At 37.7% G+C, this 19,816-nt stretch overlaps 1 protein-coding gene across 7 annotated transcripts in view; it reads right to left on the reverse strand.

The window, feature by feature from the left end:
- The window catches only part of LOC126101058 (serine/arginine repetitive matrix protein 1-like), a 158,618-nt gene extending 142,750 nt beyond the window's left edge, over nucleotides 1-15,868 (reverse strand). For 6 of the 7 annotated variants that reach the window (XM_049911729.1, XM_049911728.1, XM_049911727.1 and 3 more), the window contains exons 1-2: nucleotides 15,778-15,868; nucleotides 8,080-8,169 (exon numbers count right to left, since the gene is read on the reverse strand). In XM_049911729.1, the coding sequence (XP_049767686.1) occupies nucleotides 8,080-8,169; nucleotides 15,778-15,801 (114 nt within the window). In that variant the 5' untranslated portion in view covers nucleotides 15,802-15,868. Of the gene's footprint in view, nucleotides 1-8,079; nucleotides 8,170-15,416 lie in introns of all 7 variants that reach the window. The other variant, XM_049911724.1, reaches the window with a different exon arrangement.
- Nucleotides 15,869-19,816: the final 3,948 nt, after the last annotated feature.

The following is a 19,816-nucleotide window of genomic DNA, read 5'->3' on the forward strand; positions in this document are numbered from 1 at the left end:
CAAAGACCTGCAACTGAACAAGCCACTTTTGGAATTGTAGCTCCTGCATAAAGAGCACCAAATCTTAACTTAGGCAAAATTTGAACTACCACACAGCAGAAAGCTGAATTAAGTTTATATAAGTGGCAAATAGCAATCACATAAAGGTGTCACCAGAACATGGAAGAAGTACAACATGATATATAAATAAGCCACAATAAAAACATAGTAGAATGGAGAGCAGCTATGAAGGCTGGTTCAAATGCCTCTGAGCACTATGGGACTCAACTGCTGTGGTCATAAGTCCCCTAGAACTTAGAACTACCTAAACCTAACTAACCTAAGGACAGCACACAACACCCAGCCATCACGAGGCAGAGAAAATCCCTGACCCCGCCGGGAATCGAACCCGGGAACCCGGGCGTGGGAAGCGAGAACGCTACCGCACGACCACGAGATGCAGGCAATGAAGGCTGGTCAGGGTCGGATGCGTAGAAGCATGCAGAAGTATAACACGTGACTCACAGACAATGGCACGCCAGCGACATTCTTGTCTTTGTTCTATAGACGAAAGAAGCGACATATGTAACATTGGTATTATTTACCTATACAGGTCAACTGAAGAACAGGATACAAATGTTATGTATGTCACTATTTTTCGCCTTCACTAGGTCTAGTATCCTATTCTTCAGTTGACCTATATAGGTCAATTAAAGTACAGGATACACCTTATAAATGTCGTTATTTTCCCATTCGCTAGTACTAGTATCCTATTCTTCAACTGACCTACAAAGCTCAACTGAAGAATGGGTTACAATTTTACTGTTGTCACTTGGGTCCATAGCTTCATGGGGTCTGCACTATCAGCTCTTACCAACTGAAATCGGGTCGCATCTGACCAGGATATGGTTTTCCAGTTGCCGAGAGTCCAAATGATATGGTCACAAGCCCAGGTGAGGTACCATAGGTGGTGTTACGCTGTTAGCAAAGACACTCTTGTCGCTCGTCTGCTGCCACAGCCCATTAACGTAAAATTTCATCGCACTGTCCCAACTGAAACATTCGTGTATGTCCCACATTGACTTCCGTGGTTATTTTATGCAGTGTTGCTCATCTGTTAGCAACGACAACTCTATGGAAACACCGCTGCTCTTTGTCGTTAAGTAAAGGCCATTGGATGCCGCATTGTCCTTGGTGAGAGGTAATGCTTTAAATTTGGTATTCCTGACATCTTGAAACATTTAATTATCTAGTGATTTCTAAAATGAGATGTCCCAAGTGTCTAACTCGAACTACTATTCTATCTTCAGAGTCTTAATTCCTGTCATGTGGCCCTAATCACGCCAGAAACTTTTTCACATTAACCGCTTGTGTAAAAATGACTATTCCACCAATGCAGTGTCCTTTTATACCATGCATACGCAATACTAGTGCCACCTTTATAGATGCCTATCGCTATCCCATGCTCTTGTTACCTCAGTGTACGTAAGTCAGTTTGTAACTATCAGGCGGTAGCTCAGTGAAATGTACTGCAGTGCAGTCCGGTTAATCTCAGAGTCAATTTCACATCAGTTGTGGAAAACTATTTCTCCACTTGCCACTTTTTTTCAAACTTTGGCAATGCTTTTGCAAAATACTGAGTTGTTTTAAGTTTATGATTCAGCAATGAAACTAAATCGTGAAGCGTTTATTCTCTTGCATTCTCTCTGGTTCAGTGCTTTGATTTCTCATTGAACCTTCAGTGTTACCATTCTTATTTCATGTTCCCCAAGTGAAACTTTTTTTATTTGCACTCAAGGCTTCTTTCGTAAATTTGATTTTCACGTCGAAAAGGATTTATATTCTTTTGTTTTTGGGAAATGATTCTAACCCCTAGGATTCAGTACCAGACTCCTGGTTTGTGCATTGCACATCTACTTGTAATTAGAAGTTATTTTTAATTCAAAATACAGGACATACTGCTGTCACTGTTAAATTACAATATTGCCTTAACAACACAATGCGAACACACTTTTCTTCACCTTCAAGGAGAACAATATAACCATTTGACATTATGATTACCTACTCATTTACTGACATGAATGAAGAACAACGTTCAGTGTTATTTTTATCTGCATCAGAACATGAAATCAACAGAAATGTAATGAATAATATTTTTAACTACCTTTCACATAGCAAATTTGTTTCAAAAAATTACACAATTGTATTATCATGTGTTCAAAACAACCACACCTTCGGACGATAACCTGCACTATTGTCATAGAGGTTGGAAATAAGAATAAATTGTGGTTTCAGAACTGCAATTAGGTTCTGCCCAGTTTTTGTAACAGCAGGTCTGACTAAATTACCACTTCAAGTTTTATGAATTTCAACTGCGAAAAGTTTTGGCACTGGTTTCAGCACATGTAATTACATAGAGATGAAATGTAATACTTGAAGGTGTCCTGAAAGTACACACAGTCACGTGTGAAAGCTATCTTGGTCCTTTGTCATAATACATTTTCAAACATTTCAAATCATGATTTGTTCCCGTTGTTCTGCAAACTGAGATCAAGAACAACTAATTTCCAAGCCTCTTTTTTGTTGGCCGCAGTAACTTTTTTTTTAACTGCCCCAACACAATTTCCACCAACAAATCTTTCTTGGCTGGGATGCAGTTTGAAGACTGCTCTTTTTCTGTTTACTTTCCTGCATGTTTTATAAGACAATACCATTAATAATAAATACTATGTACCTGTGAAGTATCAATAATATTTGTGGTCGAAGCAGAATAACTGTGTTGATAGTCAATTTTAGCGTGTTACCAAGCAAGTTTCTTGGTAACTTGATCAGTGCCATCTCCTTCACTGGATCTAAGTTTAGTGTCATGCAATACAGCAGTTTCCTGAATTGAGTTCAATTTCTGGACTAAGGTCAAAACTGACTTCCAATCAATGATGTTTATACAATCTGTCTTTCAATGTAGCTCTCAGAAGAAGCTACTTAGAAACATCTTCGTGTGGACTCCATGGGTAAGTTGTAGGACCGTTACTGTTCACAATGTGTGTGTGCTTGCTGAAAAGTAGTAATCTGAAATTCTTTTGTGAAATCTCTCAAAGCTTTTAAATAAAAAAGTTATCAACTTCCTATATCTTTATTCATGTCTACGTATTTACTTCTCACCATAGTCACCTTGATGATGAACACATTTCTCCTAATGAGAGTACAGTTTGTTGATACAGTCACTGTTGAATCATTCCAATTTGTTGATAAATATAATGTCATCTCTGCTTGCACTGCTTCATCGCCATCAAAATGAAAATCTCAAAGGCGTCCTTTAAGTTTTGGAAACAGATGAAAATTGGATGGGGCCAAGTCGGGACCTTATGGAGGATGATCGATGACAGTGAACCAAATGATGCACGTAACTGCAGCGGCATAGCTTTATATTGAATGTATACAGAAAAAGGCAGCCCAAATTGTCACAGGTCGGTTTGAACCATGGGAGATTGTTACAGCGATGCTGATGAAACTGAACTGGCAGACTTCTGAAGATAATTTATGCCTATCACAATAAAATTTACTAACAAATTTTCATAGACCAGCTTTAAGTGATGGCTCTAGGAATATATACCTCCCTATGTATTGCTCACGTAGGAATTGTGAGAACAAGATTAGAACAACTATAGCACACACAGAGGCATTCGAACAATAATTCTTCCAACATTCCAGGTGTGAATTGAATTGGACATACCCTTTGCCACACACTTCACAGTGGTTTGAAGAGTATGGACGTAGATGAGGTACATAGTTACATTACACATCACCATGTTACATGCTGCAATTCAAAGTCCTCTAGTGGCAGAGGGCCGCAATATGTTTTACTGAAATGGTAAAAATCAACAAAATAATATGTGTAACATCTAACATCTCAACCGATATTGAGAACACAATAAAAACCTCGGAGGGATTACTTTTCAGCATGCCCTCATACATAAATAAATCAAATGTTGTTTTTTTTTATTCCAGTCTTTGATCACAATATCAATTCTTTGGTCGATGACCGGTTTCAGTCCGTAATAATGACCATCCTCATATCTTTTCTACACCATGTCCTAAAGTGATAAGACCATAATGGCAATGTCAAAACATACGAAAACATGTGACGATGCTGTGCTGATTATCTGTTTTGACGTTGCCATTATGGCCTTATCACTTTAGGACATGGTGTAGAAAAGATCTGAGGATGGTCATTATGGACTGGAACCGGTCATAGTCAAAAGAATTGATATTGTGATCAAAGACTGGAATAGAAAACATTTGACAGTATTGGATCACTGTTTGTATACAGAACTATGTCGCAGCTGGTGGATATATATAAATGTTGTTGCTGGTGTCATCTTCAGCCCCAGGACTTTTTGATGCAGCAATCCACATTATTTCATCCCAGAAATAGGGATATGAAAAACTCATTTAAAATATAATTGGGGAAACTGCAAAAATTGCAATACTCTCTCTGTTCTTGAGTAAAAAAAAAGTAGTGAATCTGAGAAATAGTGAATTAGTGGTTTCTGCCATCAAACAATACTTGTTTGTAACAAACTCTAGCAACATATATCAAATTTAGTTGGTATCTGATTAAAATGTAAGCAATAATTTCGCTCAATAACAAAACATTAAACTTAACTACAGCATTTGTTTCATAGCTGGAAAATAACTGGTTAGAGCAAAAACTTCCAGTTCTAAAAATTTCAATTACAAAATGAAACTATTTTGTCAAAAGAACATAGTTAATATATCATAGATCCACAAACATTTAGCTACAGAGTTATGGCTAATAATAGATTTTGTATGACATTTAGGAACTTCGCTAATATGAAGCCATCGCAAAACTGTACGAGGTTAAGGTACAGCATGATTTCCACTTATTTTGTTGTTATTGGTCTGGTGAATCTAATAAAACATGTCCCAGATGTGTATCTGCAGTAGTTTTCCAGAACATCCAGAAAAGCAAAGATAATTATACAAGTAAATTTGTTTACTTTTGATTAAGAATGTAGAAACATTTATGTTATTGTTGGTGACCATTAGCGAGTTGTTTCAGTCATTTCCTAACCTTTAAACAAGTAGTTTTCTGTACTGTTCAGTGAAAGAACAAAACAACAACAGTGTATTTAAGTGAATCCACTTGTAACTGTTATAGTTTGTAGATTATTTATGAAATAGGGATGCCTTTCAAATTTACAACAGTGGAACATGCCAATATGGTGTTTATTTATGGCAAATGTGATTGTAATGTTACAGCTGCAGTTAACAAATATTGTGTACATAATCAACTCAGAGGATTCCAAATGCACAAACCAATAGTGGAGTATTTCGAATGTTACAGGAGACAAGTTCTCTACCTAGCATTCATAATCAGTATGAGCACTTGATATGTGAAGATGATGAGGATATTATGTATGCTGCTCAACTTAGCCCCGGTGCCAGTACACAACGTATCTCTCAATGATTAGGCATTTCACAACCTAAGGTATAGCGTACACTGAAGTACAATAAGCTGTATCCTTACCATAAACAGAAAGTGCATCATTTACACCTGGGAGATCCTACCCTTCCCTTGGAGTTGTGCAACTGGTTAAATACCAATTGGCGGTTATACAAATACATTTTATTTACTGATGAGGAACAGTTTACTTGAGATGGTATAAACAATTTACATAACGAGCAAGTATGGTCTGAAACAAACTCACATGCAACAGTGTAAAGCAATTTCCAGCAGTGATTTAGCATAAATGTGTGGTGTGGTATAATCCACACACACTTTATTGGACCATTCATTTTCCCAGCACATCTAACTGGCGAGACGTACTTACAATTCCTTCAAGAAGAAATACCCCACTTGCTCAGAGATGTTCCACTCACTATGCAATTGCAAATGTATTTTCAACATGACGGCACACCTAAACATTTCACCAACGCCGTTACTCCACATTTAAACGAACATTTTCCCCAGAAATGGATTGGTTGTGGTGCTACACACCTGTGGCCACCCAGATCACCTGATTTAACACCAATAGATTTTTATGTACGGAGATGGATGAAAGACAGTTTATGAGGAGAAAGTCAATAAACGTGAAGCATTACTTGCTCGCTTTACAAATGCAATAGATGAAATTAAAAACAACCCTGTGAAAGTGAAATGAGCAACAAAATCTGTTCATACGCGTGCAGCTAAATGCTGTGAACTCTGTGGAGATATTTTTGAACATTTATTGTGGATGTACTGTGAAGTTGTATGTGCAAAACTTCCTTAACACTGAGCTTCGTTTTTTCCGGTTTAACACGAATTCACATGTGCTACAGTATTATTACAAGCAGATTACCTGACACATTCATACAATTTCAGTTAAAGTTATTACATTATTTTTCCAAAATTAAATTCTCTAAAACTTCTGTTGAAAACTAGGCGTTATTGTCTGGAATTTAAAAAACTAATTGGGCCAAGTAGTTAATAAATAAAAAATTTTACGAAATTACTTCTTTGCTTCTCCGGATGTTCTGGAAAACTGCTGCAGAGACGTGTCTGGAATATGTTTTATTAGATTCACCAGACGAAAACAACAAAATAAATGGGAATCATGCTTTACTTTAGCCTCGTACACTTTTGTGCTTCATATTAGCAAAGTTGCTAAATTTCAGGCAAAATCTTTTATTAGCCATAACTAAATATTTACGGATCTAAGTTTATATATACTTTGTTATTTAGTTTTACTTGTAGAATATCATATTAAAATATTTGCATATCTTCGTGAATCACCCTGTATAAATTGGCTGCCCTCTAGTTACAACTGATAAGTGACAACAATAACAAAGTATAAACACATCAGTTTACATACAATGAAATGTCGAATAATCTTCCCTATAATTTAAATGGCATTACACTACCCATTAATAAACTAATCACTGTAAAGCATGTCTACTATTTTAGCTGTAAATATTTTCACATCAACATTTGCACTTAATTGACAAGCTCTTGGAGGTCATGTGACCATCCTACCTAGTGTGACCTGCTCCAAGTCATGGCAGCTTTTATCTTCAGGATTAATTTGAAAATCAACTTTGCACATGTTGGAAATGTCAGAAAGTAGCAGGCATCCCTATTTCCAATCTTCTACAGCAGCAGCTGTATTCTTCCCAATTAATAGAACACACACACACACACACACACACACCAAGAAGACTAAGAAATAAATCAAAGTAGAAAATTAAGCTGACAGAAAATAGGAATGCAACTACAGGAAAATCTCCCAAAATTTACAAAACTTAACACCAAAATTTTCTGCTTTCTGTATGTAAATGACCTATTGGATAATGCCACAAGCTCCGTGGTTTACTGGTGATGCTGGTATGCAGAGATAAGTCACAATCTCAATAGCATTGGCATGGAACACCAATTTGCCACTGTGTCATATTTATTTCAATTGAAATGGTAGTCTCAGGAAATTTGAAATAACATTTGTTTCTGTCAAGTGTTCACACTAATTCTTTAATGACTAAACTGGTTGGACTGCCTAGTTTTAATCAATAGTGACAGAAGATACAAACACCCACGACTCATTCATTAACTGAGCAAAATGAACTTGTTTCCATGAAATAAACGTAGGAGACAAAAATTAGTCAGTTTAGCTATTTCCGAATGCATGTGACCGTTTCACTGAAAGAAATTTTATTATTAAAAATGGGCACTATGCTTATTGATGGCACCTGCGCAGAAGGCAAATCTGAACATACAATTTGATTAAACGAGATACCTATTTTCCTACTTCAGCATCTACTTCCCATAAAACATATGATACCAAGTTCTGACAAACATTGGTGCCTTGTAAAGCACCACACTGAAGACCAGGGTCTCTCCAGCTGTCATAAGATCATCATCATCTGTCCCATAATTAAGGCTCCATCTTGTTTCTAACGTGTCTCGATAAATGATCCAAGCTAGGTGTTATTTTGAAAATTAGTGCAGATATTTACAACTGAGTTCCTAGTCCCAAGAAAACTAGGAAATTCCTATCGAGAATGGCTTTTGGGTACACTAAACATACACTTCATTTCCCTTACCTTCCGACTCAAGCTATCACCAAACTTCATCTGTTTGAGAAGTTTCTTCTCTTTATCACTAAAGCGGTTATCCTGCTCCGCGGACGTACCCTGCAAACAAAGAAACAATCCAATCAGACAACACCACGACACCAAAGTAATGGATGACAACTTACTGCATCAACATTCTGCATAGAAAAAAAGTGGTAAGCTGCGTACAACTAACAGACAAAATGCAACATGCAGAAGGTACATGATAAATGAAAACAAACTGGCATAGTGCAGATGCAATCTATACCAAAATAATGTACTGATAGAAACAAAATTTAACCAAAGACAATAGCTTTGAACTCTAACACAAATTAGTCCCACTTCACTGCAAACTAAACATTATAAATTCCTGGCAGAGAAGCACATTGGTAAAGCACCTAGTTCATTTGTTGCTTATACAAATTTCTTGGGTAACCAATGAAACTAATGTTCTGCTTAACCAAACAGCACACAAGGTGAGTTAAAACAAAAAATAACTTTTGTGCACTTTTCAAGCACAATTATACAATTTCATACCCAGCATCATTCACAATGACAAATTGTTCACAAACATCGTTCCACATGCTCTCTCATAGGTTAGAGAATAAGAAATATAAATGTAAAACAATTTTTTAGATAAATTGATAAAAAATCAATTAAACGCAAGTACTTATTGAAATAACATCCTAATAATGCAAACGGTGAAGCTAAGATAATTAATAAGATATTTAAGGAAGCTCATGTTTGTAAGACCAAGTATCTTCTTCTAAAAATCAGGGAACAGAATGAGAAATGCAATGGAAGTCATAAAATTGGAATGGTAAATAAAGTATTAAGCATGTAATTCATAATTTGGTGGGGGAGGGAGGGCGTGGGGAGGGGTGTGTGCAACTTAAGCTAGTAATGCACACCAGACAAACATTTTAATACAGGAGCACATTACACTCGGACAAAGCTCTGATTTTGTCAACCATAAAAATTTCCATCCATAAAGGCTCCTCTGTGTTTCTCTACTGTCCTGTGTCTGTGCAGCTTTCATGACCACCACCTTACAGTGGCTGTGTGCGATTTGTGTTCGTGTGAATGTGTGCGTATGTTGTCTAACTCAAAAGAAGGCCTCTTGGCCAAAATCTTACTTGTTTAGCGGTCTTTTAATTGTGCCTACGACTCAACATCTCTATTATATGGTGAGCAGTACTCTCTCCTTTTCGTAATATTGAATTATTATTTCATCCTGGATGTTTCCACTGTTTGATTTTTTAAAATCTCTCAATGACTTCCACTTTCCTCCTCCTGCCTCAAACGCCATAATAAGGGACTTCAAGTTTCACATATTTCCATCACACAGCCCTTTGGTCTGTGTGTTCCTTCAACAACAAACTATAACTGAATTTATGCAACCAATCATTATAGCTGTATACAATAAAGACGTATTACCCAACAAGGACAACTAAAGTCTCATAAATGCAAAACAGTCTCTAGTGGTATCTCAAATTAAGAGCTGCTGCTTACTATTAGTTTACCAGTAATTAAATATGGGCATAATTTTCATTTAATATGCACTGAGCTCATTCAAAGTATAATGTTTTTGAACACATACATTAGCTGAATAAGCAACTCGACAGTTTCAATCACAATCTCATATTTTCATAAAAACCAAACATAGCACACACACTTCAAAGCTAATGAATGAACAAAAAACTCAATGTCAAACTCATTTTGTTGTTCTTTTGTATGATAATAATACATACTTAGATGCAACTCATGCTGCTGCAGTACAATACACTTCTTGAATGTTTTAGAGAAATCGAGGTTCAAAGTTTTATGAGCCTGTTGATTTGCACACCAGAGCACCAACCATCAATATCTGTACATCTAGGTAAGTTGACAGGCAAAAAGTCTGACCATACTCTGTTCAAGTCTACTAATTTTCCTTTTTCTTATTTTCCATGAAACACATTACTACAAAAAAAATCATGTTTCTTTGTAAAGGTACAACAACACATTCATGAGCAGGTAACATCAAAACACAACAACAAACTCAACGTTTATTTACTGATACACTCATGTATGTATCAAATGGTTATCCATGATACATGCATGAAAAACACAGTATGGACATACATCAATCACATTTTAGGAATACTACGTTCTGAAACGTACATTTAATTTTTAATAATGACAGCAGAATCCCACATCAATATTTAGAAAGAATGGCCACTGAGACATAATTTTTTTATGCAAACCAAGCATATTTCAACATGAGAATGAATAACAAAGCTGTCAACTGATGCAGTACTACAGAATGAAGAGTTATGCAGTCTTCATACTACGATTCTCTCTCCAGCAGCAAAATACAGAAGCATTCTGCTATAACTTTTTTTTTCTTTTGTTACTTTGCTATTAAAGCATAAATTACAAAGTGAGCACAAATGTCCCATAATACCCTTATGCCTTGCCCTACGATCTCCATAGTTCCTTTCGAAAGGAACACGATTCATTGTAGTCATACAAGTGTTTGGTAAAAGATGAGGGAAAGAAATCTACTAGACTGGAACACTGCATAGGTAGATTTATCCAGTTGTGCTAATGGCATCGCTAAATGAGGGTGCTCTGGTATAGAATTCAACAGGTTCATTAAACCTGTTCTCAAAAACGCCCAGAAAGAGTAGCATTTGTTATATCTAATAATGTACTAGGTCGTATGAAAGATAATCAAAATTTGTGATCCACTGGATGTATGCTCCCCTTGTAATTTTCAACCTGCATAAATTATCAAGCTTACTCTGCAACCTTTTACCAATGAATCACACAGGAAGAATTTCACTGAAACTTCCATGAAAAACCACCGTGTGTTGCAAACTGTTAAAGTTATCATAGTGTCTGTAGTTCTTACACTGTTCACTATAGGCTTACTGTTTGCTGAGGTAGAGTCTCAATTTCCACAACATTATACAACACCTACCTCTTCCTATACTTTAAATTCCATCAGTGAGCATAAAATGCTGTCAATTTCAATGAAAATGCAACTAGCAAAACTGCTAACTCTGCCCTAAAAATGTCTTTTTGTGCTTGCATTTGGAGGTAATACTGTCCTCTACTTTAAAGTGTGACATGCCAGTATCTACTCATGTGAATAAGGGATAAAAAGAAATATTCACTGCTAATCATCAGATTTGACCAATGACAAGAGGACATATCACAAAATGTTGTAAAGGACATAGCAAAAATGCGTTAATGGTCGTGATTTTTTCAAATGTGCTACACTATAGATCAGTCTGTGTCACAACCACTTGTTATGGTTTCCACATTTGTTGGCTTCGCCAACTAACAACCAAGCTGTGAAATACACACCACAAGAAGAGATTACTGTGGCCATTAACATTACAGCACTGGTCAAAGGTAACAACTAGTATCAAATATTCCTCTTTACCCTCAACAAGTTGTTCCCACTATGGTCAGACTATTACTTGATTTAGTTGAAGTGTAGTTTTACTCCATCCACATGCAAAATTATGCCAAATCAACACGAACAACAGCTGATTAAATTTGAAAACACCTCTCAACTTTTAATACGTTTCTAGTTTACGGAGTATGTTAGTGTCATCTATGTGGCATACTGATTACATGGAAATCAAATTTACATCCCATGTTATAATTATTTGGGAAGAACTGTAACAAGCCAAACTGTTTGTGTTACAATGTTCCTTGGATTATTGTATTTCAGTGTTCTTCTAAAGGAATAATGTCTGCACGGTAACAACAGACGAACTCTGGCAGTTTATTACAGCAAGATTGAGCAGGTAAGCTGCCAATTAGAAAAAATAAATAGATTTTGGATACATTTTCAAAATGGATGTATAAGAAATCTTCCAACTCAAACATTAAAATGATACATAAAATTATATAGTAAAAAGTATGGATTAAGCAAATATGTGTTGATCATGAGGAACAAAATTTGTTTTAATAAGGTTAACACACTATTGTCTCCCTAATTTTGTCAAATTTACAGCACAATATAAGGCAACAACTGTGTATTTGTAAACACCCCTTTCCTGCAGACTGAAAGTATGAAATATTAAGACAGCAATTAACACAATTTTGGAACAGTTAAATTGTGATGCAGGACTGGCACCAAAATACTTGTCAGGTTTCTCTATCATGTATTACAGCTCATGTTAGATGTGATGTGACAGAATATACATCTAACAATTAACAATTGGCAAACTGACTTAAGTTACACATTAGAACCACTCATGCAAATGTTGATGTGATGACAGCAATTTGCAGTGTAGCCAGATGTTAAAGTTCACCAACAGTGGTTCAGTATTTAACACATGCCACTGAGATATATGAACTCTGGTTGGTGACTACTGCTCACAGACTTTATCCTGTCTCCTCTTTGATCAGCAGAAGTCAGCTGACTCCGCACAGTTCTGGAATCTTTACAGTGGGTGCCAACATTAGTTACAGAACAGTACTGTGGTGTAAAAACAAGTAGCTTTTGTGAATAGTGATTCTTAATATTAATTACAAAAATGAGGGAAGAGACTGAACTTTATTCTTCTAGCGACTAGCCATCATATTTAGTGTCACTTCTGCAACATATTAATCTACGACACTTTCCTTTCTTTCATATTTTGTAAGCTGGTTGCTATGGAAGGGGGAGGCAGGGCTTATCTCAGCAGCCAACATGCTACAAGCCAATTGCAAACTTCCACTCCCAACATCTGCTCACATACAAAGTAAAATTGGGAGGTCAGCAGTTCAACCATTTCTAAAGTCAGATAATGCTACACTGCCATGATTCACTCTACATTCAACAAGTTTTTCCTGTAGAAATAACCAAAACACCAAGGTGAAGTTGGAAATGTTCCATTACATAATAGAGAAACGTGTCTAGTATTTCGGTACTTCATGTTTACATACAACAACATTACCTGTGAAAAATTAATTACTGGGGGAGGGAGAAATAACTCTCAGCAAATTCCAGGTAAAAGCAGAAGAGGACGAGAAAGCGTAAGAACATAACAGAAGAATTGCAGTGTTGAGAGCATAATTATATGCAAGGAGTGGACAAGAATAAAGGGGCAATTTTCATGCATGTATTATGTACACTGGGCCATTCTGGACACAGGTGGAGGGCTAGTTCACTGGAGAAACTACAGACTTCACATCAGGAAATATATCCTAGTACACAATTTTCTTTCAAGTCTTAAAGGAATTTACAAGTTCCACATCAAAATTCAGTGCTTCATCTTAAAAGTGAGTTAGATTTAATCTGGGACTTTCTGCTGTGTCTAAATTTTATGTAAGACTGCTTTCTTGCGTAGGAATAAAAATTATGGATGTAGTATATAACAAAATTTGTCATAATACTAGCCATCTTGGTGTCAGCAAATATAACTGACCTTATGTCTTCAACAATCAACTCCCAGTAGTGGCGGACGACAACCATCTAGTTACAAGAAAGAAAGATACTACACATGAAATTCACTATAAATTGAAAGAAACCATGGCTGCCATTACAGCAACAGCAGCACTTTCGAAATGAACTGTGCTGCAATAACAGTAGTTTCCCCATCACCTTATTACAGCTTCCTGGGTTGACAAATTGACAAAGGATTGTATTAACTGCACGACTAAGGGATGGTAGCAGAAGGCTCAGAGGACTGACGAAATTCTAGCATCAAGCTGCAATAAACAATCTTTGCAAAAAGAATTACTAGAAACATGAAAACATAATACCCTGTCAATTTTATGACACTTTTAGCATCATATAGTTACAACTAACCTACACAACTAGAATTTTAAAAACAGTCTGCAACTGATTTTAATACAGAAATAAGACAATAGCATTTTGACATGCATTCCAATAAATGCAAAGCATGCAGTGTGCCAAGAAATCATTTCAAATTATAACTGTCTACTTAAAGTGTATTGTTAAATAGTTATAAAATTGGAGTCCACTGATGAGGCTCTACAACCCTCGTAATAGGTAAATGGGAAACATCCCACTCATAAAAAGACAATTTACACTTTTACTACAAAACTTTCCAAACTTTTAGTTTTGTTTGAGTGCAACAACTTATTCCTCAATCGCTGTGGCCATTTTACAAGTGGACTTTTTCATATAAAACCTAAATAATTTCAGTTGCAGGCTTTCAGTTCTTGTCAGGTACATCCCTCCCAAAATGGTCACATTCCAATCCTGGGACCTGAAAATGTGTAGATCAGAAAATATGGAAGTAAATTCTTCACTTGTAAGAATGTAAAGTGTCACATGCTTATCTCTATCTAATCGACAATTACTTGACTGTAAGACACTGAAGATGCATGCTGCATTTAAAGCATTCCAGCAAATGCACATTACAATACACAACACAACAAACAATTTGCAGAATATATGTGACAGGTGCATTCATGCTGTGTGTCTTTGGACAAATTCCAGTCTTCAAGTTACTTAAGTAAATGAGTAACTGTCTCTGAATGGTAATAAATTGTATACAAAACAGACAATTATCAGAGCTGTTCTGAAAATGACAACACAGGGATAAACCGAGTAACAACCCTAAACGTTTCTCTCAGAAAGCAAAGTCTTGTGTTGAAAGACAACACAGTTACAAAGAAAGTCAAAATATTCTTTCATTATGAAACCCTGTTAACTTTAAGTAACTTTAGACATAAATATGACCCAGTAAGAAGTATCTGTTTACATAAACACAAATAAGCTGCTTACAACCACAATAACAAACAAGGTGCAGCATATGTTTAAGTCTGCAACCTCAAATATTTACAAATCAAACCACATAGAAGAAAAAGGAGAGGGGAGGCAGAGGTAGTAGGAGCAGCTCATTTAACAACTCCCTCCGCAAAGTAACCTTGTCAGTGTAGGTCAAAATAAATTATGGTTAGCTGACAAGACCAAATTAACAACACAATGTAGTGTATTGAAGCAAGGTTAAGTGAGTTAAGTAGCTTATGTCAGCTCATGCAGCATGATATAATTGGTTAAAGCAGCCTGTCCCTAAAAAGAGATTCAGTAAACTACTTTCATGATAATGTTATCATTATAAGTCTTTGTTTTACTGCAGTTTTGAGAAAAAAACAACAAACTTAAAGCTATGGAGGTAAATTACGATTAATCCTAGTGGCAAAATAATGGTGTGTTCGTGGATGGAAACGAACTGAATACCCGACTCACCAAAAGTCAAAATAACCCTAACGAGCACCACCTACGTACTCACTCCTCAACACTCAGTTTTCTCTATTACAGAATATTACAGATAATTATTAAGTAGTTCTAAATATATGGCTTGTGAACTTACAGTATACATCATGGTTAGACCTTGTGATGTATTCTTCTCTTTCCTACAAATGAAGTTATGTACCCTTCAAAAAATAGCTACTTCCGTACTAAACGGCGATCCTAAAAACAATACAGCTGCTGCACGCAGTCCACTCAGAAATGTTTTTATAACTTCTCCCCCACTCCCGATCACTTTCAGTTACCGTAAATTTCCAAAAGTAGTCTTCTACTTTTCAAAATCTCGATGGGTGGTCAAAGTCACATCGACAAGCTGCGCACCTACTCCCTACTTCTTGTAAAAAAAATTACTCTTTGCACTTCTATTATAATCACGATAAGCTAATTATCGTTATGGGACTGTATGTAATAATCAACATTACCCGAAAAAAGCCTGCATCACTCATTTTGAGAAGCTTAAACTTTGCAAAACTTAATTCACTACCATGCTACTAAAGATGGCGTTGCTATAAGTGGGAAGAGATGCTCTAGCAGCGCGAACCAACTATCGACCAAACTCTCTCGATAACAAAACACAATTTCAAAGTATGCTAAATATTTCATCTATGCCTACACTCTGCAAACCACTATGAAGAGCATGGGAGAAGTTACATCACGTTGAGCCAGTTATGAGGACTTTTTCCCGTTCAATTCATGTATGGAACGTGGGAAGAATAACTGTTTAAATGTTTCTGTGCGCACTGTAATTAATCTAATGTTGTCCTCACGATGACTACGGGAGGCGATACGTACGACTACATTCCTAGAATAATCATTAGGTAATTTAATCTTGAACGATATCAGAAACTTCTAGTACTCAGTAGACAATAATTTCACCCTACGAGTATCGCTTTCCAGATTAACAGTACTGAGAGATTGTGCTATAACAGTAATCACATAGGGTCCTGCAGGGGAATGGGAAAGATCAGCAGTTTGGATTATTGCACTTTGAAAGCTCGTAGTCAGTTTGTAAGAGAGTACACTACTGAACTACAACAAATTTTGGAAACTGTTGTTAACGTTGACCAGAGGATTAGTGGTCGGTGGTCTTCCCTACTCAACGCAGATGGAGATGGCGCTGACTAATGACGGTTCCTCTGATCACGTGCCGCATGTTAAGGCTGTGTGATTGACGCAACGTACTGTAAGTAACAAAATGGTCTGGTATTCGTGTAGGGAACATTCCGAGATGGTGTTTGTGTATGATCAAGTAGAAGAAAACGGTCGAAAGGCAGCAAGGTTATACCTAAACAAATACCCTCACAGACACCAGTCACATCACACAACATTTGAAGCCCCTTTTCGGCGTTTGTGTGATCACGGATCCTTTCAAATGGACGAACGGAAGAACCCTCGTACAAGTTCCAGGCAAGTGGCCCACCAACATGGTGTAAGCCAAAGTATGATTATGTGTATCCTGTATGACAACTGCTACTACCCCTATCACCTGCAATCCGATGGAGGTCACTTTGAACATCTGTTTTGACGTGGATGCGATGTAGCTCTGTGCTGTGTTCTGGGACGATTTGTTGTTTGTCGCGCGGGATTAGCCGAGCGGTCTTGTGGCGCTACAGTCATGGACTGTAAGGCTAGTCCCAGCGGAAGTTCGAGTCCTCCCTCAGTCATCGGTGTGAGTGTTTGTCCTTAGGATAATTTAGGTTAAGTAGTGTGTAAGCTTAGGGACTGATGACCTTAGCAGTTAAGTCCCATAAGATTTCACACACATTTGAACTTTTTTTTTTTTTTTGTCGTTGCACACGTCATCGTCCATTTCTGGGCACATGTTCACAGGAACTTTTTTCCTCTATTTCCAGTTAGGTACCTGTTTTATTAATGCTCACTCTGTATAAGCATGTGCTGAGGCAAGCAAAAGGCTCATTATAGTTGGTAGGGGCCTGTAAAACTGCAACTCATATATGTGACTGTTTGCAAAATACTTCAGAGACGAATACATGAATAATTGTCAACTGTGTGATGCGTCTACCACATTATGTTAACTGTGGGCACAAGTGGAAAAAATAGATTAAATTATCAGTATACTGTCTTACAGACATAGAGCGACCCCTGTTATTATGCAGCTGCCCTTTTCGTTACAACATTGCTTTACGAAAGGTCTTGCACACACATAGCGAGAAAAATTCAATATTCTACATACTGTTAAGTAAACCTACTCTTAATCTGAAAGTTAGTTGGACGGATAAAGTAGATAACTATAGTCGGCTCGATGTAAGAAGGTCCCTGGCAGTTGCAGTGGCCTGGGCATGGCAGTTTAGTGTACCTACTTCGACCAATCACGTACCGGTAATGTGATTTTGTAAAAGTTTCTATAGCAATGCCTCAGTATTGTTTCAGCTGTATAGAGAACTATCGTTTACGTTTGCAGACTTTAGCACTATGAGCTGAAAGCTGGCAACAGTACTGGTAGCTTCGGGAATCTCCTTAATACAGGCTTGACTGTAGGCACAGCTGTATTGGAAATAGTATATCCTCGCTTTCCTCCAAACTGTTGTAGCAGCCAGGGTGGGTGACTGACATGGTGGGTGGTGGACTAGCTGTGATAGATCAGGATATCTGCAGTTGCAACTGTGGGAATTACTATAGCCATCTGGTGGCCAGTGGCAAGCAATGGTCCATCGTGGAAACAGTACTTGTTGAATAATCCCTTTACATTTAACAAGTACAACAGTGGAGATAGTGTTGGAGACATGACCAGTGCCATCCGTAATTCAGGTTAGCCTTGGCCAGCAAAGGTTGCTGGTTTCAGCAGCAGCTCATTGTACAGACACCAAATGGCTCATTAGCTCAGCCTGTGGTGATAGCTGGCAGGTCGGTACAGCCAACACAGTAGCAGACATGCTGACACAGAATGGCAAGTAGCAATGACAGCCACTCAGAGGGAGACCTACCGGTCGAAAGGTGCCAAGTCACATACAGACATCGCTCTGGCAGCAGCTCGCACCTAAAGAAGAGAGAGTCCATCAATGGCACTTCACTCATCTCAGTTCGATTGTCATGGACTCCGTTTGTAGCAAGCAGCCAGCAATGACTACAGAATGTCTGTCTGAGTTAGGCAGTATACACTAATGTGACACAAGTCAAGCGATAGAGATATGCACATATAGAGAGGACAGTAACATTGTGTACATAAAGTATCAAAGGGCATTGCATTTGCGGAGATGGCATTTGTACTCGGCTGATTCGTGTGAAAATGTTTCTGGCGTGATTGTGGCTGTATGACATGAATTAACGAACTTTGAAGGCGGGATGATAGTTGGAGCTAGACGCATATAACATACCATATCGGAAATCATTACGGAATTCGATATTCCGACATCCACACTGTCAAGAATGTGCTGAGATTACCATATTTCAGAAATTAACTCTCACCATGGATAACACAGTGGCCTGTGACCTTCTCTTAATGAGTGAGAGCAGCAGCTTCTGCATAGAGTTGTCAGTGCTTACAGACAAACAAAACTGCGTAAGATAATTACAGAAATCAATATGGGCTGTACAATGGACATATCTGTTAGGACAGTGTGACGAAATTTGGCGTTAATGGCCTATGGCAGCGGATGACCGACATGCATGTCTTTGCTAGCAGCATGGCGTCACCTGCAGCATCTCTCCTGGACTCATGACCATAACGTTTCAATCCTAGACGACTGAAAAACCGTGGCCTGGTCAGATGAGTCCTGATTTCACTTGGTAAGAGCTGTTAGTAGGGTCTGATTGTGGCATGAAGGCATGGACCCACGTTGTCAGCAAGGCACTGTGCAACCTGGTGGTGGCTGTGTTCACTGGAATGGTCTGTGTTTCACTGAACTTATCACTGACTGGAAATGGTTATGTTTCGCTACTTGGATACCATTTTCAGCCATCCATAGACTTCACGTTCCCAAACAATAATGGACAACAATGCGCCATGTCACCAGGCCACAATTATTCATGATGGGTTTGAAGATCATTTTGGACAGTTCAAGCAAATAGTAGGCCACTCAAATCGCTCTACATGAAACGCAATAGAGAGGTCAGTTCGTGCACAAAATCCTAAATTGGCCACTATTTTGCAATTATAGATGGCTATAGAGGCAGCATTGCTCAGTTGTTCTGGAGGGTACTTCCAACGACTTGTGGAGTCAATGCCACATGTAGTTGCTGCACTATGCTGGGCAAAAGGATGTCTGCACGATTTTAGGAAACAACCCATGATTTTTGTCACCTCAGTGTAAGTCATAACAAGCTGGAGGTCCCAGGGACAATCATTAGGCAACCATGAAAGCATTTGCCCCAGCTTTACTGTCAATTAAGCATCTCCAAGAGCCTGCTGGTGCTGTGATGTGTCATAATTTCAACTCCCAGAAGCCCCAGGTAGCGACTTCTGCAGTGTCAACTTACTGAACATGTAATCTAGTGTCAGGA

Source organism: Schistocerca cancellata, chromosome 9 (genome assembly GCF_023864275.1).
Source record: "Schistocerca cancellata isolate TAMUIC-IGC-003103 chromosome 9, iqSchCanc2.1, whole genome shotgun sequence".
NCBI lineage: Eukaryota > Metazoa > Arthropoda > Insecta > Orthoptera > Acrididae > Schistocerca > Schistocerca cancellata.